Genomic DNA, 27132 nt, shown 5'->3' on the forward strand with positions numbered 1-27132 from the left:
AGGCATAACCCTTCCCCAGAACAATCCCAATAAAACAACCGGGAGAAAAGTACTTCAATTAATCAGATAACTAAATAGTTTAAACACAGCTAGTCTTTTAATCTCAGTTGATTATTTCTGTTCTAAAGAATTTAATTCTAAAACAGTAGGTATAAAATCAACTAATAATGACAAATATAAAAATTTCAAAGGAAAACATGAACACAAAAGCAAACTGAATCCTGCTTTAATTGAAGCTTGTGCAGGAGTATAAAGTCCTACAGAAATATTACATAGAATCTTCTGAAAACAGTCACAACCACACCTGTGGAGAGGCAGATGAGAGTAATTCATAGCTCACCAAGGCCTCTCTGCATCAAGTTCCCAGAATACCCACTGGATCTCTTCACTATTTCAGTCCTGTGCCCCAGCCTCTCCCATCTTGATTTCATTATAAGATGAAAGGGGGCTATAGTATTTGAAATCATTCTGGCCTCAAGAAATTTAAAGACACTGATGAGCAGAACATCCAAAATTTAAATAACTGTAACAAGGAAGCCAGCTGATCTTAACAAATTACTCAGCTAGTGAACTCAGCTGGGAGATGCGCTGACTCATCCTGGACATAAATTTCATTAAGGCTTCAAACAGGAATAAGGAGCATGATGATACCATTTTATAATCTAAGTTTACAAGAAGTTTACTGTCCAGATCGAGTACTGCTCAGACCTGCAGATAGCTTATTTCTAAAAGATCACCACCCACTGCAAGCAGCCACATGTCTCCACTCTTCCTTGTTTCTTTCTTGGTGTCAAAAACACCAATTTGACTTCTTCAGGAGGAATGGACAATCCAAGGTTACACAGGGAGCCTGAAGAAGAGGTTGAAAAGTCTAAAAATAGGAAATAAAGCAGGTGGGGAAGACAAAAGTTGTTTGTTTCTAATTCATTCTAAAACCCAAGACTGGCATTACCAATCCTTTCCCCCGGCCAAAGTCATCGAAGTATTAGCGAGGAGAACCTGGACACAGTCTGTGAAGGATAGGGAGTTGACAGAAGCACTGCCCTGTGGATGACAGTCAAGGCGAGGGGAGGTAGCAGCTCGGTGGTTAATGACTAAGTGCCTGCGGAGCCTGCCCCTCTTCTCCTGGCTTGGATCAACCTATGTAGATGCGATGGAAATCGTTGGCACCAAAGGCAGCGTTACACTTGGGACATTTGCGCTGGCGGGTATCATAGCGGGTCTTCACACACTCAAAGCAGAAAACGTGAAAACACTTGGTAAGGACAGCATCCTTTTTACGCATGTTGCAACATGGACAGGTCAGGCGTGCCTAGGAAAAAAAAGGAATCTGAGTCAGAGCAACCATAAAGGTTTATGACCCAAATGGCTCATGAAAAAGCAAACAGTAAGAAACTCCACAGAGCACTAAGATAATAATAGCACCACCCCCCACCCCACTACCAGGATAAACCATTGTCTGGTTACTTTCACGTAAAGAAGGTCAGTATTTATTCTTCTAATTTGTTAGTAGGCCTACACACACACACACACACACACACACAGACACAGACACACATACATACACAGACACACACACACACACAGACACACACACACATCACTGAAGCAGTTTTTCTAACCTTGTAGTCCTTAATCTCCTCCATCAGAATCTCATCACATTTGGGTACATTGTCTGGTTTCTTCGTGGTCTCCAGCTTCCTTCGAAGTCTAGAGATGTCTTCCTGTGATGGGAGAGCATAACTGTTACTCCCTCAGACCTGCCATTTGTGAGAAAAATTAAAGGCTCCAACTTGAACTTCTGCTGTAGAAAGAAAGGACTTTCTGTCCTTTCATGTCTAATTATCTTCTAAGAATGTAGAGAATGACAAATGACAAACTATTTTCTTTAGTTTCGGAGCAAGCAACCATAATCCTATCACCAAACTTCAGTTGTATCTAAGTGTATTCAATTCAGTTCTGTGAAAATCCAGTCAAAGTTTGGAGTGATTAAATTTTTTTTAAAAAGGAAGATGATGAAAACTTGATAGGCCACTTTATTTGAAGGCAATTAATTTTAAGCAGAAGATAGACTGCATTGAAATTTATAGATTTACAGCTAAGACATCCTAAGAAACAGGAGATACGCAAAAAACAGAAAAACTGTAGAACTTTAAAACACTCTAAATTTTTTTACTGATGATTCTTTACGATTTCACTAACTCATTCATTTAAAAAAGTAAGTACTGACTCCACACCCATTACATGGTAGGCACCATGATAGGCTTTCAGGGATAATTTTCAGTGAAGAAAACAGACCCTGTCTTGTCACTCAAGGAGTTAAGTAGGAAATTACATACAACAGATCAGTGACTCTTAAAAACAAGTCTCTTCAGAGTCCAGAAAACCGCTAAAAGGCAAAAAGGGAAAAAAAAACAACTGACCTGGGCCCGTTTGAAATTGAACATATCTTTTTCTTTGGTGACACTGTTCTCTACAATCTCATCCTGAAAATCATGTAGCTTCTTCTGAGCCATCTCCAACTGTGCTTTGAGGTCATCTGCAAGCTGGGCTGCCTCCATTGCCTATGAGGGATGTATAAGTAACATCCTCTTATTAGAGTGAGAAAAAATATGAACCCAAGCCCAAGGAATAAAGCGAACCTGCAATTTCACCAGTGTCATACTTATTTGTTGGTCCGAGGACTAACCATCACATTAGACCCTGGAGTAAACCATCGTACCTTGCGTTTATTCATCTCCAAGGCCTGGGTCCTAAGGCCCAGCTCCTTCTCCCCTGTGCCGATGTTGCTCTGCAACAGGTGCTCCTTCTCCTCCAGTTTCCTCACTACCTGTAACTGGGCATCAACCTCAGAAAAAGAAAGGAGCATTTTAACACAAACGGGAAGGAGAGAGAGAGAAAAAAAACTGACCAAGCTCTGTTAATCCACAGGTCCATAAAAGAAACTCTTTAAAATCTCGAGCTAATACTAATTCTATCCATGAACCCTTTGAATTACACGCAAGACTATGGCAATTTCTCATCCTAACAGTCAGAGGTAATCACATAGCCACTCTTACCATTTTTCATGCAGCTGTCCAGAAGTTTTTAAGATACACAGCACACGCACAAAAGACATACACATTTTTAACACAAAATGCATAAACAAATGAATCCCTTAGTGATATATTTTAGACAATTTTCTATATTGGCAGATTCACATTTGTTTAAACAGCTCATTGTACTCCTCTGTATGAATGTATAATTTATTTACCAATACCCTAATCATATACATTAGCTTTTAGGGTTTTTTTCCCTACTATATAGAAAGTACCACAATCATCATACTTTTACATGTATTTTCACGTAAAAAATGCTCTATTTCAACAGGATTCTGGAAAGCTTTCTTCATTCTAGTTACCTGAGTCTTCAGAGTCAAAACTTGGTCTGCCAGTTCCTCCTTCTCTTCTTTCAGCAGCTTATGGATCTGATTGGACTTGATACGCTCTGACATGAGCTTGAAGTTTGCATCATCCTTCTCCCTCAGCTGCTGCATCAAACGGATATTTTGCTCCTGCATATCTTCAAAGGCCTGGCCTGTGACGTCCATCTCAGAGAGGAGAGCTTCTTCTTCCTAAAATAAGAAAGAGGAACCTTCATTTTAATAAAATCTTCTAACTCCAAAGATGTGCACACAGGAAATTAAACGTGCTGACTATTAATCTGGAAATAATCAAGTGACAGGGAGAGGCAGTTTTTAAGAAGCTTAGTTCTTAGTCACTAGATTAGCCCTAGGAATACAGACCAACCTAGACAGCATACTAAAAAGCAGAGACATTACTTTGTCAACAAAGGTCCGTCTAGTCAAGGCTATGGTTTTCCAGTAGTCATGTATGGATGGTGAGAGTTGGACTATAAAGAAAGCTGAGCGCAAAAGAATTGATGCTTTTGAGCTTTGGTGTTGGAGAAGACTCTTGAGAGTCCCTTGGACTGCAAGGAGATCCAAAGGAGTCCATCCTAAAGGAGATCAGTCCTGGGTGTGCACTGGAAGGACTAATGCTGAAGCTGAAACTCCAATACTTTGGCCAACTGATGTGAAAAGCTGACTCATTTGAAATGACTCTGATGCTGGGAAAGATTGAGGGCAGGAGGAGAAGGGGACGACAGAGGATAAGATGGTTGGATGGCATGACCGACTCAATGGACATGAGTTTCGGTAAACTGCAAGAGCTGGTGATGAACACGGAGGCCTGGCGTGCTGCAGTTCACGGGGTCACAAAGAGTCGGACACAACTGAGCAACTGAACTGAACTGAGGAATACAGTAGAAGCCTTGTTATCTGAAACCACTGGCACTGATTATTAGCCTGATACTCACTAGTTCATCTGTATTTGAAGTGAGCTGAGGCAGACAAAAATTATACAAACTGTTACCTAGCAAACTGATCAAGTAGGAGTTGGGTAAGAAAATTTCCACCATACAATCTCATATTTTCTCATACTTTTCCACAATTATAATACTAACTGTAATCTACAAACTTTCCAACATACTGAAAACATCTAAGTTTCATAACAATCTGATAGAAGCAGAGCAGTATACAAAAACAGTTTTAGTCTACATTTATCTTATTATAAATTATGAGCATCTTTTCATACATTTACGAGCCATTTATTTTTCTGTGAATTATTCATATCTTTGTTGTTGTTATTGTTTAGTTGCTAAGTTGTGTCTGACTATAAGCATCAGGCTCCTCTGTCCACAGGATTTCCCAGGCAAGAATACTGGAGTAGGTGGCCATTTCCTTCTGCAGGGAATCTTCCCAACCCAGGGATCAACCCCACATCTCCTGCATTACCAGGCAAGTACTTTACTGCTGAGCCACCAGGGAAGCCCCATTCATATCCTATGCCTATTCTATTGGGTTTTTCAGTTTCCTTCCCTATCATTTTTGGGGAAATTTTTTGTATATTAAAAAGATAAGCCTTTTTGTGAAGTGTTAGAAATATTTTTCCTGTTTGTCATTTATCCTTTGGCTTTGCCGCCAAGCAGAAGTTTTCTGTGATTTTTTTCCATAAGTCAAAATTATCACTCTTTCATTTTTTTAAGCTTTTATTAATAGTTAAAAAGGTCTTCTCCACATCAAATTTAAAAAAAAACTTATCTGTTTTCTTCTGGCTCTTTTATAGATTTCTTTAGCACAATATATAACATATATATATGTTTATATATATACATTTATATAACATACATATATGTTCCATTTGGGAGTTATCCTAGAATATGTAGTGTTGAAATATATGTCCACTGTCTTTCCAATATGTTTTCCATTATGTTTTTGCCCTACCACATTTAATTGTCTTCCTTTATTCTGCCGAGTTAAAACTCTTTTTTTCACACATATTAAACACCTATGTGTACTTCAGTCTATTTATGCAGATGTATGATTTTTCTATCCATTTTTGGTATGTTAGTAAATTCACTGGGACTTAAAAATAAAGAAATACACGTTCCTTTGAGAAGGCGACAAGTCTCTAAGTGCTGTGACTCAGAAACTACCACAGTTAACATATGAGTTATTTATTTGTAAACTATTGGGGGAACATGTATTTCTTAGTTTCACATAACCATAATGTGTATAAAATTGTATATATTCATTACATCCCCTGATTCCAGATCAGCAAAAAAAGGACAGATTCCTCAATAAACAGTTTCTGAACAACTGGCTATCCATGTGATAATAAGAGTAAATTTCCTTCTTCTCAAATACACCAAACAAAGTAACTGAATGATGAGAGACTTCAATGTAAAAACAAACAAGCAAATACATAAGAGGAAAAAAATATTAACCAAAAAAAAAAAAAACCAAACTGGAATGACAGGATAAATTTCACTGTCAATTACTTACTTAAAAAGCAAAACTTACTTTAAAAAGCTCATTAAATAAAGAAAGTACGCCCACCTGCTTGGCCATGGCCAGCTTCTTCTGGAGGTATTCTATCTGCTCCTCTACTGCCCGGATCTTCCTTAAGGCATCTTCATCAGCCATTTTTTTATTCTCTTTTTTCTCCTTATCCTCCAGATCCTTGAGTCTTTGTCTTAAATCTTCCAACTATAGGAGGAAAGGAATCACACAAAAAGAAAAACAAAAAAGCTGTCACACAATTTCAAAAATCAATTAAATCTGTGCACAAATAGAGGGCCCAGAAACACCAAAAGAACCTTTACAGAACTGTGAAAGGAGGCAAATGATACATCAGTGCATTACATCACAGCCCTGCTTTATCACCACTCCATTCCAATATCACATGCTTCTATAAGCAGCATTCTGGAGAACTGCAGATGTATTTTCCTTTAAAATAGTAATTTCACCCTTTTTTTCTAGGCTCCCAAATTTTTAAAGCATAAGGCATTCTTTCCAAAAGTAATCAGAAGAAGAAAGTCAGTATTACCATGATTCATATGGCAAATAGGGGAGCAAAAAGTTTGAAAAGGCTACTCCTATTCCCCATAACTGTCTGATGGAAAATCTGGAAATCTCTATTTTAGATGGTCTTCTAAAGGGAAGAAAATGCTGCAAAGTTTTAAACACTAACTTTAAAGATCAAGAAACTACAACCTTCAGAATTGTAAAGGAAAATCCCACAAATGAAGATTTCGATCAGAATGACAGTTAACGTCAGACCAGGTTACCTCTGCCTTAGACTTCTTCTCTGCTGCCATCAGCTGAACCTTGTCTCTCTGCTCCTTTGGGGCAGAGCGGTACATATCCAGCAACAGTTTCATCTCCTTTTGGCTCTCCTGTGCTTTCCTAGGATGAGGTGGTGGAGAGGAACGGTATAATGAGAAAACAAAGGGCATCAGATCAAGGGAATTTTGAATTGAGCGAATTATCTTAAACAGTTCTATTTTACACTTTATACAACACATCTAAAAGATAAAACTTTTGCAAAGACTATTAAGAGACTTCTGGACACACTCAGAAAGTATAGAAAAGTAAGCTGTATAAAGGAATCATTTCTCTCTTCAGACTGAATTCATCACCATAAAGTTATAAGATAAGCACTTGTGGCACTTCTTAAACAGGCAAAGTTCTGGGGACCCACTCTTAGAAACTGAGATTCTGCAGTCTGGGATGCGGTCCAAGAATGTACTTCAAGTAAATCACTCAGATGATTCTGATACCACACTTGAGAAAACCAACAAAAACAACAACTCTGCCTCAAAGACAGCAAGAGGAAAAAAGAAAAAAAGGAGAAAATTCAGTTTAAAATATACCACTAATCCTAGATTTGACAGTTGAGTGATTAATCATCAGTTAAAGACTAAAACTTTATCTTACTAAACTTTCAAACCTCTTAAGTCCTTTTTGAACGTTTTGAAGACAGTAGTCCCTCCAATCCAAACATCAATAAAGACTCAACTATGACCAATGCAGAGCAAGAAGGAACCAGTTCTACCAGCAAAGTTCCTGGTTGTGCAGGAGGAAGCGGTGGGGGGGGGGGGGGGGGTGATATGCGAGGTTATGGCAGTGTTTCTTGACTCAGAGGTCTGTCTTACTGTTTCACTGACTGCAGCAGTAAACTTCCTAGAAACCTCTTTAAATGATCTGATATATACACAAATTACTTCACCATCAGGCAAAGAGATCAATGCTGTTCAAGTTATAGCCATACATATTCCACCTATTATAATTTAAATTATAATGAATGCCAACAACTTGCCCAAATCTAGTAAACAGCAGTAGTTAATGTCCAACAATTCTCATGAGTATTTATCTCAATTGTGGCATCCTTTTCCTTAATTTGATTCATGAGGAATAAGGCTACAACAACAGAGTTTACTGAGACCTGATCACTGAACCGGACAATACAACAGCCATGCAGGCCATTGAAGTTGTCCACTTGATCAAGAACTGAGATCACATTAACTGTACACTTAGTTACAATGAAAATATTACAATTATTGATAAGCCATGCCATCATTCAAGTACAACGTCCTAACCTTCACTTTAGAGTCAGAAACAGTTACTCTAAAAACATTGCTCTTACTTGAGTTCAATCTTCAACTGTTTGATAATTTCCGCTTCCTTTTTCCTTCCATCATCATGTTTCCCTTTCTCTTTATCCTTAGCAGACTCTCTCTCTTTTTCCGACTCTTTTAGTTTCTGCTTCTCTCGTTCTCGCTCCTTCTCCTTCTCCCGCTCTCTTTCTCGCTCCCTCTCTTTCTCCCTCCTTTCTCGTTCTCGCTCTTCCTCATCGCGTTTGGACTTAATTTCGTTGACCTCCTCCTGAGATGCCTTTGATGCAGCAGACTGGGCGGCTAAGTCCTCAGGATCCTGTTTTGGCTCCGCAGGCTCGTCCTTAGGGTCCTCAGTACTGGACTGAGACTGCAGGAGGGCACTGCCACTGCGCAGCCGGGTCTGGGAGGGCAGAGGAAGGGAAGCAGCACACACACTTATGGTGACCACATTGTTCTCCTCACCCCAAGACAGCTTTGCAGACTTAGCTGTAAATAATACTTATCCTGCTCCTCCTGATTACTACCTTGTTCAGGTCAGACTGGGCTTCTCTCAGTTTCCGCTTATACCTTAGGACCTCCCCTTTCAGCTGGTGGTTGTGATTCTGGAGGCTACTGATGAGGTGGCGCATCTCCCGGTTTATGGGGCCTTAAATACAGCAACAGCAAAGTTAGGGAGAACTGGGACAAGGACAAAGGCACGAGGAAAGAAAGCGCAGAACACATGAGGGACTTCCAAGAAACAGGAAGAATTGTCAAAGGGAAGATTCCTTCTCGGAAGACGGAAACAAAGCTGACCAACTTGAGTTAAAACACAAGCACCCAGTCTGAACACCAAAATGAATGCAGAATTCAAGTTCTTTAGGACTCCTGAGCTCCAGTTAGTACTAAAAATCCTGGTGACCACGCTGTCTTTCAAGGAAGGCATGTGCAGCAGAGCCGCAGGGTGGAGCCGGAGTAACGGTACCTGCTTGTTCATTGGCAGCAAGGGTCTGCTCGAATTCTATCCTCAGCATCTCATACTCCTTGCGGACCTGGGCCAGTGTATCCTCCAGCTGGATCACTTCCGTCCTCAGCTTCTTATGAAGACTAACCTCATCTCGCTACACACAGAAAAAGGAACCAAACATTCTTATCAAAATGAGGCAATGTCACCATGTTCTAGGACTACGTTTCCTAAATTTGACCTGTAAGGGTCTAAGAAGAAAAAAAGAAAATATCAAGAAGAGAGGGATTCATTCCAATTTAATCAATACATTCAATCAACACTTAGTGAGTACCAGAGAGCTGCACAATACTGATTTGAGAACTGGCAGGAGACTCAAGAAATACAGGAAATGGCTCCTAACTTTGAGAGTATTACAATTTAGTTGGAGAACTAAAGAATTAAACAGTATATCAATAGTCAAGTAAGATATATTAAATTCACTTGGCAGACATAGAGTAAACGACCAACTACCAGAAACATAAACTTAAAGGCTAAGGAAAATGCAGAAGTGAACACATAAATGAAAGTTTCTGCCTTAAAGAAAAATTGTTTACATAGCCATGCAGCTTCTATACACCATTCTCCCCCACGCACATAAGACTTCAGCCACACTGAACTATTTTTTTTAAAACCTTTCTCCTTTTTCTATCTACCAGTAAGCCTGTATTTATCCTTAAGAGTCACACTCCACTTTGGCAAGTGGAATCAGGGCAGGTCCACAGTCTAATCAGATGCTCCTTTATCACTGCTGTCACTCCTTTATCACTCCTGTTTTGGACATGCTCCATTGCACCACACTGCATTCTACTGGATACTACTCTCCCCACGTGACGGTATGATCCCTGACAGCAGGATAGCCACCATCTACCAGAGTAAAGACCTACAGCCACTCTATAAATGTTCGCTGAATGAATAAAAAATTAACTGAGCAAAAAAGAGTAAAATTATAACATTTATGAGGGAGAAAGCTTATACACAGAAGGAAAAGCTAGGCTGTTACCTCAATGAGCTCAACCTGACGTTGGTGGGTTCCCCTGGTGCCATGAAGCAGGGTCCGAGCCTCATCCAAGTGTGCTTTCAACTGTAGACTCTCATTGTACAGCACGGAGAACTGTGACTGCATGCAGCGATATTCTGGAGTCTCCTTGACCACTTCCTCCACCGCACTCCGTAATTCCACCTTAGGAGTGCCCGAAGGAAAGAAAAGTCAGAAGCAGAATCTAGGATGCTAGCCAGGGAAACAAAACTCTTAAACTCTCTGATGTCCTGTGCATCTGAGGCAAACTTTGTGAAATACATCTGCCTATTCCTCTGGTTACATAGAATCTACCCCAAATCAATTTAGATCCTCCAAGAGGTAGTACCTGGTGCCTGCATTCTTCCACCTGAGGACTGTTTTAACTGATACATGGTGTACACCATGTGTCCAAGGACACTAGAAGAGATCTGTGAAATCAGTCAGGTCTAGGGACAGGGAAGAGCACTATGAAATTTGCCAGGATATCTGTTTTAAGAAGATAGTTGAGGACACTGGTCTCTAATCTGTTCTCTTTGTAGACAGTCACAGAGAAAAATACTTTTGATATTGTATCAAAAATACTTATACTTCTTCTAAGCAACTGTTAAATTATTCTAACACTTCAACAGATTCAACTCGGGCTGTTTGTGTTCCGTTTTTCATTTTTTCAGTTCAAACATCTTTATGTATATAACTACTTAGAAATGTATCAAATTATAAAAGACAAGTGGTTGCGACTGAAAGAGTGGTGGGAAGACTAGGAATCCATTTTCTTCCACCCAAGAACCATGGGAGAAAATTCTAATGGGCAGGTGTGAAAATCAACTGACCATCTGATCCTGTGGTCAGAATTACTGACCACAATTCCTTCTCTGTTTTGGTAGTTAGAAACTGCAGGGCTGAATCCTGTGGTACAATCTGGCAGAACTGACATGGGAGTGGCCAGAAGAAAGTACATATAAGCTTCTTGCATATGACTTGTATACAAGCCCCATTTAAAAAAATCCATTTTGGATCATCACCCTAGTTTACCCTACTCCTCATTTTTCTCCAAGGTCCTACATTAGAGCACTTTGATTTAGTCAATGTACCTTTGAAGGCTGCTTTAAATCCTTTTCAGAACAAGGCAGGATATAAATATTAAGTAACTAAATAATTGAATAGATAGATACAGCAACAAAACTTCTATTTTTCTCTTCCCTCATAAATTATGATGCTCTATGTTACACTTCATAAATGTGAGGTTATCAGCAAGAAGTTTTATTTTACTGCCCCTCAGAGCTGTGTCTCCTACCTTCAGTTTTTCATTTTGTGAAGTGACCTCCTCGAAGTCTTGCCGAAGTTTCTCCAGCTCACAGTGACGGTTCTGAGCCAACTCTTTGTTCTCCTCAAGCTCCGCATTCATTTCCTCAAACTGGAGAAAAGGAGGAAATAGCAAAATGAGACTAAAGAAAAGGAATTTCTAAATCATTCCCATTCCTAAGCTTCCATCTCCACTGATCCACTCTTCTAGTAAAAACCCACACTGTTACTTGTGAACACAATCCTAAGTACCTAACTAATAACACCTGCTGCTGCTGCTGTTGTTGAGATGCTAAGTAGTGTCTGACTTTTTCAACCCCTTTGGACTATAGCATAGCTTGCTAGGTTCCTGTGTCCAAAGCATTTCCCAAGCAAGAATGCTGGAGTGGGTTGCCACTTCCTTCTCCAGGGAATCTTCCCTACCCGGGGATCAAACCCACATCTCCTGCATTGCAGGTGGATTGCCCACCACTGAGACAGCAGGAAAGCCTAAGGCAATACCTGACACCAGGTCAAAAAAACACATTCTGAGGGCATCGCTGATTTTACCTTCCGGGCGTTGATGGTGATTGTGCCACCATAGAGACTGCTCCCTGCACCATACACTTTATAACCTTTTGAATTTACCTATGGAGAAGACAAAGATTCTTTAGTGAGAGACCCTAGAATTTCAGTCTGATAAGCAAAGTACTTTCAAAGAAGCCTGTTTGTCCTCAAGTACTATTGATATTATCCAAGCCCATCCCTTCTGAGTAGACTCCTTAAAATGATTCCAGTCTTCAAACTATGAATAAAACAGCACTTGCCCGTTCTAAGACTTCTGCTAAGTGTCGGTTAAGTCGCTGTTCCCGCTTTCGAATTTTGTCGATATCCCACTGCAGGTCATCGATCATGGACTCCAGGACAGACACTCGTGACTCAGCTGTCTCCACTTTACTCTGCAACTTGGAAAACTACATCCCAAAGACAGGTGTTCAGAAAAATATACCGAAAATAAGACCAAGTTAGAAAAGGAATGCCTTAAATCCCAAATCCCACAGAATTAACCATTTACTGTATCATTATAGAAAACATTTAAGTAATAGATACTTCCCTTTCTTTCCAACATATGAGCATAAAACTGAAATCACAGGTTCTTGCAACAGTTCTGGATTAGTCACAATCAAGAAAACTGTAGAAGTCTCTAAGAACTCTCACAAGGAAAAGACTACCTAATATTTAGTAATTTTTCTACCTCTGAGAAGCACCATTTCCCTATACAGACCACAAGCCCATCAGAAAATACGTGTTTTTTAAGAGGTAAAAGAGAACATCCTTCATTTTACCAGAAAAATATTTTAGGAGATAAAAACTCAAAGATTTATTTAGAAAAGACAGTTATCTTTACCTTCAACCTTCCCTCCCCACATTCCCACAAATGACAATCCAAAGAGAATGAAAGGAAAACTTCCATTCCCTTTTTCAAGCTGACCCCAGGGCAATCTAGAATTAGATGCTATAAAGATACAAAAATCTATGTTGTTCTCTGCTTATTCAGGAGCTATACATAGCTAGTGCTGTTTAATACTCTCATCACCAAACTCACACCTTTCACATCAATCTATGCATATCCTTGTGTTAGTTTTAAAATATGGTTCCAAAATTCTTTGACGGTCCTCCCAACAGCAGGTGAGGTCAATGTCCCTACTTGTTGAATCTGGGTCAACTTTGGTGACCCAGTGGAAATGTGCTATATAACTTCAAGATGTCTGAAAGGCCATGCAGATTCCGCCTGGTATTCTGGAAACACTAATTCTCTTCCTCTAAGGAGAAGCCAATTGCCACATAAGAAGTCCAACTACCCTGAAACAGCCATGATGGGGAGGCAACACTCCAGTGGGCGACTGAGGAGAGTTCTTAGCTGACAGGCTATATCAACAACCAGCCATGAGAGCCATCATGGACAAGAGGTCAGCTGAGCAAAGCACTGTGCCTCTCCAGCTTAGTATTGCTAAGGTTAGGGAAGGGCTGGTCAAGGAAGACCTTCTCATCCTGGCAGCACCTAGTTTATACCTTAAAACATGAAAGTTATACTATTGTCTTTTTTTACTACAATCCAATTTCTTTATAACCACCACTATACTACAACCAAGACCTTTTAGAACTCACACCCAAAAAAGATATCCTTTTCATTATAGGGGACTGGAATGCAAAAGTAGGAAGTCAAGAAACACCTGGAGTAACAGGCAAATTTGGCCTTGGAATATGGAATGAAGGAGGGCAAAGAATAATAGGGTTTTGCCAAGAAAATAGATTGGTCATAGCAAACACCCTCTTTCAACAACACAAGAAAAGACTCTACACATGGACATCATCAGAAGGTCAACACTAAAATCAGATGGATTATATTCTTTGCAGCCAAAGATGGAGAAGCTCTGTACACTCAACAAAAACAAGACCAGGAGCTGACTGTGGCTCAGATCATGAACTCCTTATTGCCAAATTCAGACTTAAATTGAAGAAAGTAGGGAAAACCACTAGACCATTCAGGTATGACCTAAATCAAATCCCTTATGATTATACAGTGGAAATGAGAAATAGATTTGAGGCCCTAGATCTGATAGATAGAGTGTCTGATAAACTATGGACTGAGGTTCGTGACATTGTACAGGAGACAGGGATCAAGACCATCCCCATGGAAAAGAAATGCAAAAAAGTAAAATGGCTGTCTGAGGAGGCCTTACAAATAGCTGTGAAAAGAAGAGAAGCGAAAAGCAAAGGAGAAAAGGAAAGATATAAGCATCTGAATGCAGAGTTCCAGAGAATAGCAAGAAGAGATAAGACAGCCTTCCTCAGTGATCAATGCAAAGAAATAGAGGCAAACAACAGAATGGGAGAGACTGGAGATCTCTTCAAGAAAATCAGAGATACCAAGGGAACATTTCAAGCAAAGATGGGCTTGATAAAGGACAGAAATGGTATGGACCTAACAGAAGCAGACGATATTAAGAAGAGGTGGCAAGAATACACAGAAGAACTGTACAAAAAAGAGCTTCACGACCAAGATAATCATGATGGTGTGATCACTCACCTAGAGCCAGACATCCTGGAATGTGAAGTCAAGTGGGCCTTAGAAAGCATCACTACGAACAAAGCTAGTGGAGGTGATGGAATTCCAGTGGAGCTATTTCAAATCCTGAAAGATGATGCTATGAAAGGGCTGCACTCAATATGCCAGCAAATTTGGAAAACTCAGCAGTGGCCACAGGACTGGAAAAGGTCAGTTTTCATTCCAATTCCAAAGAAAGGCAATGCCAAAGAATGCTTAAACTACCGCACAATTGTACTCATCTCACATGCTAGTAAAGTAATGCTCAAAATTCTCCAAGCCAGGCTTCAGCAATATGTGAACTGTGAACTTCCAAATGTTCAAGCTGGTTTTAGAAAAGGCAGAGGAACCAGAGATCAAATTGCCAACATCCGCTGGATCATTGAAAAAGCAAGAGAGTTCCAGAAAAACATCTATTTCTGCTTTATTGACTATGCCAAAGCTTGTGACTGTGTGGATCACAATAAACTGTGAAAAATTCTGAAAGAGATGGGAATACCAGACCACCTGACCTGCCTCTTGAGAAACCTGTATGCAGGTCAGGAAGCAACAGTTAGAACAGACTGGTTCCAAATAGGAAAAGGAGTATGTCAAGGCTGTATATTGTCACCCTGCTTATTTAACTTATATGCAGAGTACATCATGAGAAACGCTGGGCTGGAAGAAGCACAAGCTGGAATCAAAATTGCTGGGAGAAATATCAATAACTTCAGATATGCAGATGACACCACACTTATGGCAGAAAGTGAAGAGGAGCTAAAAAGCCTCTTGATGAAAGGGAAAGTGGAGAGTCAAAAAGATGGCTTAAAGCTCAACATTCAGAAAACTAAGATCATGGCATCTGGTCCCATCACTTCATGGGAAATAGATGGGAAACAGTGGAAACAGTGTCAGACTTTATTTTTGGGGGCTCCAAAATCACTGCAGATGGTGACTGCAGCCATGAAATTAAAAGACGCTTATTCCTTGGAAGAAAAGTTATGACCAACCTAGATAGCATTTTGAAAAGCAGAGACATTACTTTGCCAACAAAGGTCTGTCTAGTCAAGGCTATGGTTTTTCCAGTGGTCACGTATGGACGTGAGAGTTGGACTGTGAAGAAGGCTGAGGGCTGAAGAATTGATGCTTTTGAACTGTGGTGTTGGAGAAGACTCTTGAGAGTCCCTTGGACTGCAAGGAGATCCAACCAGTCCATTCTGAAGGAGATCAACCCGGGGATTTCTTTGGAAGAAAAGATGCTAAAGCTGAAGCTCCAGTACTTTGGCCACTTCATGTGAAGAGTTGACTCATTGGAAAAGACTCTGATGCTGGGAAGGACTGGGGGCAGGAGAAGGGGACGACACAGGATGAGATGGCTGGATGGCATCACTGACTCGATGGATGTGTCTGAGTGAACTCCGGGAGTTGGTGATGGACAGGGAGGCCTGGCGTGCTGCGATTCATGGGGTCGCAAAGAGTCGGACATGACTGAGTGACTGAACTGAACTGATACTACAACCCCTTTGAAGGCTGATGAGAAGTATTATTAAACTTCCCAGGTGATCCCCATGCAACCAGCCCATCGTGTACCTTGGCACTGGAGTTTCAGAAACAGGGTATAATGAATAACATGGGCTTTAAAGTTAAACAGACCGACATCTGAACCATAGTCCAATCACTTTCTGGCTGTATGCCCTCAGACCAGTCACCTATTTCTCTGAAAGTGCTTCCTTAGCCATAAGATGAGAGCTATTTGACCATGGGAGATAACACTCATAAAGCACTTAAGTGCCAGGCACTAAATACATGGTAACTATTAATTTATAAGCATAAGAGTTGGGTGGCCCAACTAAGGTAGGTCAAATTTCAGCACAAGGCTTATCACCACTTTGTCTCAGTCATTTTACATAAATAAACACCCAAATCTTGACACAGTTTGCTTATGGCACTATGTGTGTCCAAGTTTGGACTAAAACCCCACATTTCTCAAGTTCATAGATCATCATAAATACAGTATTTCTTACTGTTTCTTTCTCAGGTAAATTTCTACCAACCCATTCCTCAGTAACATTGTACATGGTCTTTTGGACGAATTTAATATTTGAGGGTTTGGTGTGTTGTTTTGCAAAACTTCATGATGGCAACTCTTCCTAAAAACTAAAATCCTATAATGTCTATTTAAACAAAGTCAAGGAGAAACATTCGATTCCTTCCTTCCCTTAAACCTTTCCTCAGGTTTTGATTTCTCAGAGCTGGTTGCTTTAACCTGCCCTTCAAAATACCAAAGCAACTTTCCAGAGTAAGGTGACCTTTAAAGCACTCAGTACTCTGAGTCAATGCCTGGCACAGCCCACTGGAAACTGCCACCTGCTTTCCGGTCAGGTACCTCCTGAGACATGGTGCAATGCTTCTCCTGAAGGAGGTCTGTCAGTTCTTGGAGCCTCGTGTTCTCTTGTGCAAGGAAGGAATTCAGCTCCTGCACTGCTTCCTCCACCATCAGATTGTCTGAGGGAGAAGAACTGTACTTTAGTTGAGCAGCTAAGGTGTCACATTTTACCACTGTCTATCCCGCCAAAGTATTCATATGCGAGCTCCCTTCACTTTCCTGGAAACTTCAAGAAATAGCTGGCTTTTAAGATCTTCCCATGACAGATTAAGTACCCAGGCTTGCTTAGAGGGCTTAGTCCTTATTAAAGCCCTTGCTTAAGAAAATCAGTCAACCTTGTGCTTCTGCAGAGGTAGACAGAGGCAAGGTCACCTAACGCCCATCCCTTTCTATGAAACCAAAATGCCTTGTGAAAAAAAATGGAGGGGGTCCTATAACTTTATTCAGATAAGGAACGGTCACCCCCCAAAACTGCATTTTAGACTTGTAGACAAGACAGAGTATCTCTAATCAGTCTCAGACTTAATAGTAGTAAAATTCTGTTTTCTAAGGCTATCACAAATTCCTGCTGCTGCTGCTGCTAAATCGCTTCAGTCATGTCCAACACTGTGTGACCTCATAGACAGCAGCCCACCGTCCCTGGGATTCTCCAGGCAAGAACACTGGAGTGGGTTGCCATTTCCTTCTCCAATGCATGAAAGTGAAAAGTGAAAGTGAAGTCACGCAGTCGTGTTCCACTCTTAGTGACCCCATGGACTGCAGCCTACCAGGCTCCTCAGTCCATGGGATTTTCCAGGCAAGAGTACTGGAGTGGGGTGCCATCACCTTCTCCGATCACAAATTCCTAGTATTCACTAATAGCAACATGAAGCCTCTCCCTATTGGCAGAGAAGGGAAGGGCACAGCAGAAAGCAGCAATTTCACTGTTCAAATGGGCATCTATAAAATCACGAAGAATAAAGACAAGAGCACAGGATTACTTATCACATTCTGGAATACTATGCTAGATGTACTCTGGAGGCTCAAGAATTGAAATGTATAGTGTTATTTACAAATAAGGAAGTACACCTATAGAACTTAACATACCAAATTAGTATGTTTAAAATTAGAGTCATAAATACTATAGCTGAAATCCTCTCAGGTGATACTGACCTGATACTCTCAGGTGATATACTGACCCTAGAGACAGTTATCAGGAAGTAAAACTGGCATCACTCTTAGAAATGTTACACAGGTCAGTCATGTGGTGGTTTTCATGGTTTTCAACCAAGATTACCTGTCAGCATCACCTGGAGAACCTTCAAAATTAGATACTTACCTAGGACTCTTCCTATACCTGCTAAATAAGAATACACATGGGCAGGGCCAAAAAACAGTATGTGCCAAAAACTCTCAAGAGTGATTCTGATTCAAAACCTAAGGTAAGAACTTGGGGCTGAATTTTAGTCCTCTTAATATCCTAAGATATTGAGAACAGGGCCCGGAATATAATAAGAGCTCAATAAACATTTAGGGACTTAATAAACAAGCTGATAAATGCAATTCTATTGAATCAAGCGCCAAATAAACATGAGGGGAAAATGAATGGCCAAAAGTTAGAGTTGATGCTACAATTCACACTTCACACATCTTTGTCTATTAGAACATTCAGCTAATCAATGGCAACCATCTTTCATGTTATAAATAATAGCAGCTTAGCAGTTTGTAACTTGTACTGAATGTTTTTACTTTTTACCTTGACCTCTACCTTAAAATGCATGCCATCAAAAGGCATAATTTTAAAGTACCATTTAATCCACTACTCTTTTCAGTTCCTTTTTAAACATAGTAATTCCTTTCTTGATATTCATTTATAAAATCAAGTTTATCAATGACCCAGCCTCTGCATATGTCATGCTGTCTGATATCCATGTGCATATTGTTTAACAATACCTCCTAACTATTCAAGCAGAGCTAAGGGAGAAAGAAGTAACATACAACTCAGCTTACATTAGATGACAGGGGAGATTTATAGCCATTCATTCACCATTATATAAGCTCCAACTAGACACCAGAAACCAGGCAAGAAAATGGAGAAACAAAGAGTAAGGCACCAAGAGGCATAGCTGGGAACACACCAGGTATATATAACATATGAGCACAAAAGTCTGGGAGGACACAAAGAATACTATTTACAATGGCTATCTCTGGAAAAGTAAGATGGGAGGACTTTTGTGACTTCTGATTTGCATATCTTAAAACAAGTATCCATTATAAATAATAAAATACAGAAACACACAAACACACTATTAGAAAAACAAAAAAACTTTTGACCACAAAATTTTACCAAGTCCTTAATATGCCTCTCCTTCTAATTCTATTAATTAACTTGGCCTAAGTATCTTTAAAAACAAAATTACAGAGTAAGAAAATTCTTATTTTTCCCAGCCAGTGATTCAACCTCCATTATATTTGAAATATCTCTCTCAGAAATGAAAGGTTAAACATCTTAATGATAATCAGAGAAATTAAAATATTACAACTAGACCATGATTATTATTTAAAGGACATTTAATAAGATGCAACCTAGCTACTCAAGTACTTAACTACATTATACAAATGTAAGCTTCTGCATTAACCCTGAATAGTAACATAAAATAGAAGTTTTATTTCAAATAGACATTTTTCCATTCATGTATCTTGTTTTACCTTTTTAAACATTGAGATCTAACAATTCTAAAACCTGAGCCAACTTTGTTTGAAAATAACAAGAGATAACAGAAAAAAAAAAAAAAAACAAGAACAGATTAAAACTGACTTTAAGACGTTTAATTAAAAGTAAAGATATAAGTTTGAAAATAATAATAATGTGTAAGTTTGAAAACTACAAACTCACACACAAAGGTGAGTTCCTATTCCTCCCCCTCTGCTCCCCGTCTCTCGGGTTTTGCCTCACCTCCACTGTTCAGCTTCCGTGATAAGAGCTCCACCTTTTCTTGCAGTTTATCATAGACGGTCACAATCTGGGACACTGCTCGGCGGGAGGACTCCACGCGCTCCTGCAGCTGAGATTCCATCTCTTCACTGGAACTGCTGGCCAAAGTAGCAAGGAAAGAGAAAGCTGGCTCTTGCCCTTCCCCTGAGGACACAGGGGGAAAAAAGAAGCCCCTAAAATTATAAAGCTGCAAATATCAAAATCTACTTTTTCCCCTCAGATGGAGAGCCTCAAAGCGAAGCCCTACTTCGAACACCCAGAAAGCATGCAGCGGTAAACTTGTCACGAACACTCACCTCTCTCCCGGTCATCTTTCCGTTCTTGATTGCTATCAGAGTCTGGTTCTGGCTCGGGCACAACAAGGGCTTTTCTCTCTGTGAGTAGGTCTCCCAAACCTTGCTCCAGATCATAACGCTTAAGGATGATACGGATGTTTTCATCAAACTAGAGCAGAGGGGGTACAGTTATGAAGATACAAAAGGAAGCAACTTTGGAAATAAAGAGAAGGCTAAGGAGAACTACAATGCTCAAACCAAAACCGGAGTAAATTAACAAGCTACTACCTGACTCCAGTACCGGTTGACAATCAATAGTGAGGCATCATCAGTGGCCTGTCTTCGTTCCAGTTTTTCAATGTGTTCACGGAGTTCATCTTCGATGGCCTGCCGTTGATCCAGCATTTCTGCCAGTTTGCGATTTTTGGTTTGCAGTGTTCGAATGTCTAACTCCTCCTGCCCCAGGAAACCAATCTTATTAATCTCCATAAAGAAATTAAACATATCAGCTGTTAAACTCAACAAGGGCTAATAAGTGGATAAGAAGTAACAGCAGAAGAAATAAATACATGTCTGTTACGATTGGAGGAAAAAATGACATACACAAATACACTAGAATCTTGACCTCAGCTCACTGTGCTAGTCACATGTACACATACAGAATACTGCTACCAGGAGGCTCCACCATCCAGCCAGGTCACCCTCTACCCCAATCAGTCATCTGTCTCCTAAGGACTGCTCTTCATTCATCCAAGACTTTGTCAACCAAGTTCTTCTGTATCCCAGTCCCTGTCACTACATCTAGTGATTTCAATATACATTTGGACATGTCCACAAGTGCACGAGCCATCTAATCCTCTAGCATCTATACTGTTGGCATTTTGAATTCCTTAACTTCAATGACTACCTCCATCACTGTGCCAGACATTTCAAAAGCCACAGCCTAGATTTCTGTCATATCTGGAACTGTACCACATCTGAAATCTTAAATTCCAACTTCCCATTCCCTGAATCTTCCATTCCCTGATATCTTCCTGGATACCTCATGATCTTATCCTAACATATTAGGCTTCATCTGGATCTCCAAAATACTGAGTTTTCTCCTTTCTCCTCTGTCTCCACTATCTTCCATACCTTGACTATACCCTATTGTATATTCCTTCACACTCCAGCTTACTGGGCTCCTCAAGTTCTCGACCTTTAATCTTTTTATTCTATTTCTGCACACAAACCCCAGTCTGAATCAATCCACATATTGGACTCCTCCATTCCTACACCCAGTATGATGAGACTTCTAGATAAGGTCATTTAACTAGAGAGACTGGCACCTTTATAAAGTGAGTTCTAACCTGAACAGATTTCATCATTTGTCCAGAAATGTTTCTTTCTTTAACAAGTGAACTAGCTCCTATTCTACATCGAAGCAGAGTCAAACTACGAAACCCTATCTGCTCTCAAATCACACTAAGCAGATGACTTTGCTTCCTATTTTAAAGAGAAAATAGAAGCTATCAGATGGAAAGTTCTTCAATTCCCCATCTCCTAGATCCATTCACACAGTTTGCCAACCTATGCCCATACTCTAAAACCTCAACTTGTGCTCAGGATCAGGCTCTCTTTTGTTTCTGCAAAAATGTCACTCCATCAGTAACAGTGTACCCCTCTCAGAACCTTTAACCTCCCTCTGAGGAAAAGCTGATGGGGGTTCAGGGGGTAGCGAGTAGGTAAGAAGAACCTCAGGCAAAGAAATAGCATGTTGAAAGGATCACGCTTTTACTTTACCTAGAAATTAATGACTATTTTAAAGTAAGAATCATTTATTAGACCACCAATTTCTTGTTTCCCTTTAATTTTCTTGCTTCCATTTGATTAAACATTCTTGATACACCAAAACAGTCAACAGTTTCCCAACTGTACCAGCTTACGAATACTATTAATAAATGACATCTTTAACTTTGCTGAATATCACCTTCCCCTTCTTACTCCACCTGAAACCTGGATGAGAACATTGTTTCCCTACAGGCTTTTCCAGTGGTGGTTGTTTCTCTCCCATACCCTTTGAAGCCCTGGGCCTGGAGACAGGCAGGTGTCCTCCTTATTCTCCACTGCCACTTCTAAGCCACTATCTATTTGCTCCCTAAAACCTCCTAGCTTTGCAGATCATGCCACTGGTCTGGACCACCCACCACCCTGCCTTGCTGCACTCAATCTACAAATGCCCACGTCACTTCTCCACATTTCCTGAAGATTTAGCACCTGACATGTCATCACTCTCTCCAATCCTACTCATGTTGTACTTCTTACTAATTTCAATTCCCATATAGATGATCTTTCTTAAATCTCAGATCCGGTAACCTGACCTCCTCTCCTCCAATGATCTTGTCCTTTAGCTCCCTCGGCCACCAAACTCCCAATTAGTCTTAGTCTTAGACTTAGCTATACTTGGATGTTCTCTATAAACTCAATTTCCAACACCTCATTCTCCACAATTTTGTAGCTCACTCTCTCTAGGTTTCTGACTCCATCCACTCTTCAGCAACTCCAGGATCTACACTCCAATGGTCCTACACCTTCATCCTAAACCTATGTCCTTCACTCCTCTTGCTCCCTTGCTTCCTTCTTAATCAAACTTAAATTCCGTGACTAGTCACACTGTTTTATAACCTTCTCCTCCCTTATTCTATATGTGCCTGCTAAAAACCCCAACCTTGGTAGTGTCCAATTCTCCACCTATATCCATGAAGCTGAATGTGACTAACAAAATAAATAAATAAATAAAGCACCATGCTGACTGGCCTTAGTTTAAACTCAAGTGGGTTCTCAGTGCTGTCCAGCAACTCTACCCCATCTCTCTAGTCCATTCTCTCTTCAAGATGACTACTTCGTACCTTCTCCTGTCTCTTCACACCTCCAAAACTTTCTCCCCCATCCTCACTCTCAGATGAGTCTTGCTTCTGATTTCACTGAAAAAAAATAGAAGCAATCAGAAAACATGTCCACATCTATTACCCACAAGCCCAACTACTGACCTACTTATATTTGAACCCACATCCCTTGTGTTCCTCTCCTAGTTAAGGCGCCATCCCTGCCTTGTGTGTTATATTACATTCTCTCTTCTGTTGAAGAGAGAGAACAGACCCAGTAACTGCTTTCTCTCTCTCCTACATCATCAAGTTTATGCTTAGTTGCTCAGTTGTGTTCGACTCTTTGTGATCCCATGAACTGTAGCCCACCAGGCTCCTCTGTCCATGGGGATTCTCCAGGCAGGAATACTGGAATAGGCAGCCATGCTCTCCTCCAGGATCAAATTTATCCTATCAAATCATTCCACCAATAAATAAAAATGCCATATTTCCTACTTTAAAAACACAAAAAACAAAAACTTCCCTCAACCCCCGATTTCCCTTGGGCTGAGGCCCCATTTTCCTGGTTCTACTTTACATCAACACTCCTCCAAAGCAACATCTCTACCTCTTTCCCCTAATTTTCTCCTCACACATTCTCTTAAGCTCACTGTAATCAGGCTGCCGTTGCCACCATTCCACCAATGCGGTGCTTGTCGAGTCTCCAGTGTAATTTCTATTACTAATCTAAAGTCTCAGTCCTCCGCTTTCTCAACCCATCAGGAGCCCCTGATCAACTCCTCCTTGAAACTCTTTCTCCCTTTGGCCTCTGGGATCCCGCCCTCCCTCTTCTCCTCCTACCTCAGCGGCCCCTCTTTGGTCAGCCTCTTCTCATCTCCTTGACATGAAGTGTTGCTGCTCCAGGGCCCGGTTCTCAGACTTCTTTATCTATGCTTGTCCCTTACAGGAAAGCCTATAGTCTCATGGATTTAAATTCCACCTACAATGCTTCAGAAATGTTCAGCTTTAGCCGAGACCTCTCCACAGGCTGCAGATCACCTCATCCAACTACCTGTCCACTCATAGGTCTAATAAATACTTCAGACTTTTAGTCCAATATCAAACTTATGACTGCTCCCCCACAGCTCCCCCAAATCTGCTCCTTTCATACACCTCCCTAGCTCAGCTTGTGAAAACTCCATACTTCTAAAATCCTGGGCTCATCTTGCCTCCTTTCTTTCATACCCTTCATCCAATCCACGAACAAATCTTGTTGACACTATCTTCACAATGGCCTGAGCCACTGTGATCCTTCATCAAGATTATTGCAACAGTCTTCTACATATAGCAGACACTTTTTCATCCTATGCCAGACTTCAGCACAGCTCTGGTGGACAGCTCCAGTCACACCACCAGTGTTCCCACTTGAAGCATACCATGCAGTCTCAAAGTTTTTTGTTCCACAATCTCAGCTGGTTTACCACAGAAACCTTGAAGTGCAGAAGAGAAGTTATTGCCTTCAAGGGCAACTGTCAACCAGCTGGGGCAGGATCAGTGGATACCTGCCCCAGCTCCCCACCCTTAGAGAGGAAGAATAGGAGGGAGGAGAAAGACAAGGAATGAGGGAACAATTTTGTTAACTGAACTCCTTCTTATAAACTTAGCTCCCTTACAATCTTTTTTCAAAACCTAAGTCAGAGCATGTTACTTCCCTGCTTAAAACCTTCCAGTGGCTCCTTACTGCCTTCTGGATAAAGTCCAAACTGGGATGCGTGTTTTGTGCATCCCTTCACATATGTAGTTATCTCTGGGAAGAGCCCATTTTTCACTCTATCATAACAGTCTGTTCTTTTCTCAGTGCCAACCTACAAACTGAAGTCCAGGAGCTGTCCTTAGTATAAAGCACAGTGTCTGGCAAATAACAGATGCTCAACAAATATTTATGTTTATTGAATGAAAAAATGTCCCTCGGATGCATGATGTGAGACAGTGCCAGGACAAAATCACCTGCTGGCAACAGGAGGCTGATGAATCCCAGACAGCAAACCCAGAAACAATGCTTCATCAATAATTTACTCTTGAATGTTCCTATTACTCTCTGATCCTCAATTTCAAAAAGTAGATATGGTTTTGTAGGCTATACAAATGTAAAGCATTTTTACACCATATCCCTATGGTTAAGTTCCAAAATACAGACTCCTTACCTATTACAGTGAGTTTATTATGGTGTCTAATGGACATATAACATTGCTATAAGTTTTTGGTGTATAATTGTCTAAAAAAATTGACAACTCCATAACAATAAGGAAGATATCTATTTTACTCACCATTATAGACACAATATCTGGCCCAATAAAAACTATTAATAGAGCACATATACTGAGTACTTACCATGTTAAAAAGTAACGTTCCTTAACAGGAACCCTTTCATTTCCTCCTCTCAAAACCCCAATGAGGTAGATACTATGATTACATTTTACAGACAAGGAAATAAGAAGGCACTCTCTCAATGATTGATTTTGCTACACTGCCTCTTAGTACCTGGCCCCTTAGTTCCCAATGAATGAAAAATCAGTGTATAGCTTCCCACTGCTAAATAACTACAATCAATGCTGAATCTGGCACCAGACTCTTCAAAGAATATGAATATACTTTTAAAAACAAAGATCAAGTGTCATTATATTTCTTTTTCAGAAATGAGCAACACATCATTTCATCTACTTTTGGCTGTTTTATCTCCCTCTTCTTTTCAAATCAACTTCCCTTACTCCAAAAGGCTTCCATAATTATTACTTCTAGGTTGCAACTGACAGAAGAAAAGCACACTCTCATAGCATTATTTCCACATACCGTTGAAGAGACACCCCCAAGTTTAATTGTTTCCACTGTGGTCCCTGAATCTTCAACAGCTGTCTTCTTCTCTGGAGGCACAGATGTGCCAGGCTCTCCAGCTGCTCTTTTATTTCCAATTCCTGACATCGTGGCACAAGATGATAACTGTTTTCCTGGAGAGAAAAAAAATCTTAGGTAAGATAGGCAAGGAGAGCAACTAGAGTCGATCTATGATGTAAAAACTAGCAACTTTTCCTGTCAATCCTTTAACCCGGGTCCATTAATTTCACACTTAGCAACCTGATCCTCAGGTTCCTCTTGGAAAGAGAAAAGTAAATTGTGAAGTAAGAGTCGCAGCTGAATTTACAGAACTACAAAGTTCTAAATAGGATGCTACTAAAATACAAGATAACAGGCAAAGGATGAAGAAACTTAGAAAATTTTCAGGCATCTCATTTCCTGAAATGCCAACATCTGAAAGTATAGTTTAATTTAGAAATACAGAAAATCAGTTAATTATACAGTGTTGGGAGAATCAGAGAGCTGGAAGAGACCTGGGAGATGTCTACTTTATTAACACTGAACAAGCCATATATCATCTCTGAGCCTCAATTTCCTAAAGCAGAAATAACAACAGTATATGCTTCCTATGCTCCTCATAAGGAATGAATAAGTACAGAAAGACTTTAGCATAAGGCCGAACACGAAGCATGCACTCAGCAATGCTAACTCTCCTTTTTATATTTGCAGTTTCCCTATTTCTAAACGCTCTCCCCACGAATTTGTGTCACCCTAGAGAAGCTAGATCTGCGTGTGAATCCCAGTACTAACTCTTAGAGAGCCGTGCTGCCTTGGAAAGGAATTTTTGATATGCACAATGCAAGTGACCACATACTGTCTCTGCCCTACTCGCCTCCCAAGGTTTCGGAGCTCAAAAGAAGCGGAATAGATGCTAAAGCACTTTGCTACTGAAGGTATCAGCCCTGCCATCACCGAGACGACACACAACTCCGCTTCCAACTGAAGCTCCAGGAGAAGGATATCGGTGGCAGCAACCTGAGTGGGACCTCGCCTGGAGAGAGAGGAGGAGGACAATGGCCTCAATCCGACTCCAGAGGGGCCAAGGACCCCAGCCTTCGGAGAGGCCAATTACAGGCCCGGGAGAGGGAGGCCTTGGAGCGGAAGAGGGTGGGGATACCCGTTGCCCGCTGAGTCCCGTCCCGCCCTTGGCCGAGATCTAACCTGAGTTCTTCCAACTTGCGCCGCCGGGGAGTGGAACGCGGGGCAGTTATTCACCAAGGTCCGCGTAGCCCTCCCACCTCTCACCCCTAACCCACAAGTGAAGATCCAGCGAAGCTTCCGGGAGGCGGGGCCAAGGGGAGGAAGAAGGGAAAGAAAGGAGGAAGTAGCTTCAATCTGGCAGCGAGAAGGACAAGACTCAACCGGGCGGAA

The 27132-nt window shown here is 40.7% G+C and overlaps 1 protein-coding gene across 3 annotated transcripts; it reads right to left on the bottom strand.

The window, feature by feature from the left end:
- Positions 1–75: 75 nt before the first annotated feature.
- On the bottom strand, positions 76–27041 carry RNF20 (ring finger protein 20). Of its 3 annotated transcripts, none has more exons than XM_042242951.2 (20): positions 26923–27041; positions 25699–25845; positions 20294–20461; positions 20027–20174; positions 19692–19874; positions 16757–16875; positions 12110–12256; positions 11853–11930; positions 11296–11415; positions 9984–10163; positions 8963–9098; positions 8523–8644; positions 8028–8398; positions 6670–6787; positions 5939–6088; positions 3401–3613; positions 2723–2848; positions 2424–2564; positions 1623–1724; positions 76–1312 (listed from the first exon to the last, which is right to left on the bottom strand). In XM_042242951.2, exons 2-20 carry the CDS (start codon positions 25825–25827, stop codon positions 1136–1138), a joined length of 2928 nt encoding a protein of 975 aa, XP_042098885.1. In that variant the 5' UTR covers positions 25828–25845; positions 26923–27041; the 3' UTR covers positions 76–1135. The 3 variants fall into 3 exon arrangements, with proteins under 3 accessions (XP_042098885.1, XP_004004092.2, XP_011970294.2); XM_004004043.5 differs by having other exon boundaries at positions 25699–25853; XM_012114904.4 differs by lacking the exon at positions 26923–27041 and adding an exon at positions 22894–22968 and having other exon boundaries at positions 25699–25812.
- Positions 27042–27132: the final 91 nt, after the last annotated feature.

This window comes from Ovis aries, chromosome 2, assembly GCF_016772045.2.
Source record: "Ovis aries strain OAR_USU_Benz2616 breed Rambouillet chromosome 2, ARS-UI_Ramb_v3.0, whole genome shotgun sequence".
NCBI classification, from domain to species: domain Eukaryota; kingdom Metazoa; phylum Chordata; class Mammalia; order Artiodactyla; family Bovidae; genus Ovis; species Ovis aries.

Bases quoted from the DNA above. Each gene is read 5' to 3' on its own strand.
- RNF20 (XM_042242951.2), bottom strand. From the start codon at position 25,827: ATGTCAGGAATTGGAAATAAAAGAGCAGCTGGAGAGCCTGGCACATCT. The intron at 6,089-6,669 runs GTAACCTGGTCT...TTCCTCCTATAG, and splicing joins AGAAGAAGTCTAAGGCAGAG to TTGGAAGATTTAAGACAAAG. The intron at 2,565-2,722 runs GTACGATGGTTT...CATCCCTCATAG, and splicing joins TGGAGATGAATAAACGCAAG to GCAATGGAGGCAGCCCAGCT.